This window comes from Limulus polyphemus, unplaced genomic scaffold (assembly GCF_000517525.1).
Source record: "Limulus polyphemus unplaced genomic scaffold, Limulus_polyphemus-2.1.2 Scaffold7366, whole genome shotgun sequence".
Classification (NCBI taxonomy): Eukaryota; Metazoa; Arthropoda; class Merostomata; order Xiphosura; family Limulidae; genus Limulus; species Limulus polyphemus.
The window spans coordinates 28,362-31,196 of record NW_013672976.1 but is presented as its reverse complement, the minus strand read 5'-3'; the positions used below and the strand labels follow the sequence as shown (position 1 = coordinate 31,196).

At 39.9% G+C, this 2,835-nt stretch overlaps 1 protein-coding gene across 1 annotated transcript in view; it reads right to left on the bottom strand.

Annotated features, from left to right (window-relative positions):
* Positions 1-926: 926 nt before the first annotated feature.
* Positions 927-2,835, bottom strand: part of LOC106474564 (transcription factor AP-2-beta-like) — a gene marked incomplete at its 3' end in the record, with an annotated part of 13,816 nt that continues 11,907 nt past the window's right edge. The window contains exon 2 of the mRNA XM_013935253.1: positions 927-1,436. Within this exon, the coding sequence (XP_013790707.1) occupies positions 927-1,436 (510 nt within the window). The remainder of the gene's footprint in view (positions 1,437-2,835) is intronic.

Genomic DNA, 2,835 nt, shown 5'->3' with positions numbered 1-2,835 from the left:
GTTTATTACCTAAAATTATTCCAACTATCAGACATGATGGATAATGTGTCAGTGGGGTCAATTTTGTTATCTCTGGAATTGTTTGTGGGTGGGGGTAGTCATGCTATGTACACACATGCATATATATATATACACACACACACACACAATAATAAATAGGCAAGTAGCTTTTCTTAATTCTTAAAGAAAAAGCATACTGACTGTATAATTTAGAGTTATAATAACGATTCACATTATTTCAATATTTCAAACTGGTAGCTCCGATGTCGTCACCAATTTATCAAATAAATCAGAGGTTATTTGATTACTCAGCTGGCTTTGTGTTATCATCAGTTCTGATATTTCAATTTTAATTTTGACCTTGTGACATCACCAGTTCTGGTATTTCAATTTTAAGTTTGACCTTGTGACATCATCAATTCTGGTGTTTTAATTTAAGTTTGACCTTGTGACATCATCAGTTCTGATATTTCAATTTTAAGTTTGACCTTGTGACATCACCAGTTCTTGTATTTCAATTTAAGTTTGACCTTGTGACATCATCAGTTCTGATATTTCAATTTTAAGTTTGACCTTGTGACACCACCAGTTCTGGTATTTCAATTTAAGTTTGACCTTGTGACATCATCAGTTCTGGTATTTCAATTTAAATGTGACCTTGTGACCTCATCAGTTGTGATACTGAACATTTAATTGTAGATCTAGTTATTTAGATCTCTAAACGCCAGTTCTTTGATTATATTATATAACTAAGTGTGACCTCGTGGCAATATGTTTTCTGATATCCAATTGTTAGCCTAACCTAATATATCTCTAATTGCAGACTTGACCATATGATATCGGCAACTTTTGATATTCCTGTACCAATTTTTATGAATAGAAATCGTGGTTTAGATTTGTATGTTTCCAACAACAATGATTCTTACCTGACTGTCTTCAATAGATGGCAGTGTCCCCGCATTGTGAAGATTGATGAGGTCTTGCTCGCTCAAGCCGTGATGACCAGCGTGCATTGCAACGTCCGGACGTCGGACACTGGCGTAAGTGGGATCTGTCCGACGGGCCAAATCATAGGATCCAGCAAGTCCGGGATGTACATTAGGTTGAAGGTGGAGAGGTTCATCCTCTCGTCGAGCTCCAAAAACATTGTGGGTTCGCTGTGGGGGGTGAAGTTGATGGTACTGTTGGGGGTGTTGTGCGGCCGCAAGACTATTCAAGTGAGTATAAGGGTCGGCGTTAACGTGAGGATGGTGAAACTCCAAATGTTGCTGTGGCATACTATAGGGTGGCGGGAAATAGGGCGGCTGGAAGTCGGCCGACGTGGGGGTGTGGGTGAGTCGAGGGGTGGAGCTGAAGGTGGCTGTAGAGCCTACGCTGCCGATGCTGGAAATGGGGACTAGATTGGCGGCGTGACCCCCTACCAAGTCTCGACGTTCCTAGAAAAACAATATAAAGTCAAGAGTAACTTCATAGTAGAACTGGCAGATATGGTTATTAAAAAACTTTTATTGGAAAAACACAAAATAATATTTATTGCTAAGTTTATGTTCCTGGTCAAGGAAGGATTTGTTTGTTTGTTCGAAGTTAAGCACAAAGCTAGACAATGGGCTATCTGCGCTCTGCCCACCACGGGTATCGAAACTCTGTTTCTAGCGTTGTAAGTGAGCGGACATAACGCTGTGACACTGGGGGTGCGTCAAGGAGGGGGGACCTTTCTTCTCAAAGTAATAATGAGCACTCCAACAAGATCACTAAAGATTTGAAAAAGTTACGGACTTACATAATATTACTTCGCCATCTCTCGTTCTACAAACATTTGTGAAACGGAATACGATGAGAAAAATATGATTAATAAGCATTCCGTACGGTAACAGAGTATGAATATAATAAGCATTCCGTACGGTAACAGAGTATGAATATAATAAGCATTCCGCACGGTAACAGAGTATGAATATAATAAGCATTCCGTACGGTAGCAGAGTATGAATATAATAAGCATTCCGTACGGTAGCAGAGTATGAATATAATAAGCATTCCGTACGGTAGCAGAGTATGAATATAATAAGCATTCCGTACGGTAACAGAGTATGAATATAATAAGCATTCCGTACGGTAACAGAGTATGAATATAATAAGCATTCCGTACGGTAACAGAGTATGAATATAATAAGCATTCTGTACGGTAACAGAGTATGAATAAGTTTTGATCCACATGAGAGAATGTGTGATGAACCTATCACTAATGGCCAGATGGTTAAGGTACTCGACTCGCAATCTGAGAGTCGCGGGTTCGAATCCCCGTCACACCAAACATGCTCGCCCTTTCAGCCGTGGGGGCGTTATAATGTGACGGTCCATCCCACTATTCGTTGGTAGAAGAGTAGGCGGTGGGTGGTGATGCCTTCCCTCTAGTCTTACACTGCTAAAGTAGGAACGGCTAGCGCAGATAGCCCTCGTGTAACTTTGCGCGAAATTCAAAACAAACAAACAAACAAACAAACCTATCACTAACCGGAAACCACACGAATCTCTACACATTACAGAAGAATAACCTAATCACTAACCAGATCACACGAATCTATACACATTACAGAAGAATAACCTAATCACTAACCGGAAACCAGATCACACGAATATACACATTACAGAAGAATAACCTAATCACTAACCAGATCACACGAATCTCTACACATTACAGAAGAATAACCTAATCACTAACCAGAAACCAGATCACACGAATCTATACACATTACAGAAGGATAACCTAATCACTAACCGGAAACCTGATCACACGAATCTATACACATTACAGAAGGATAACCTAATCACTAACCG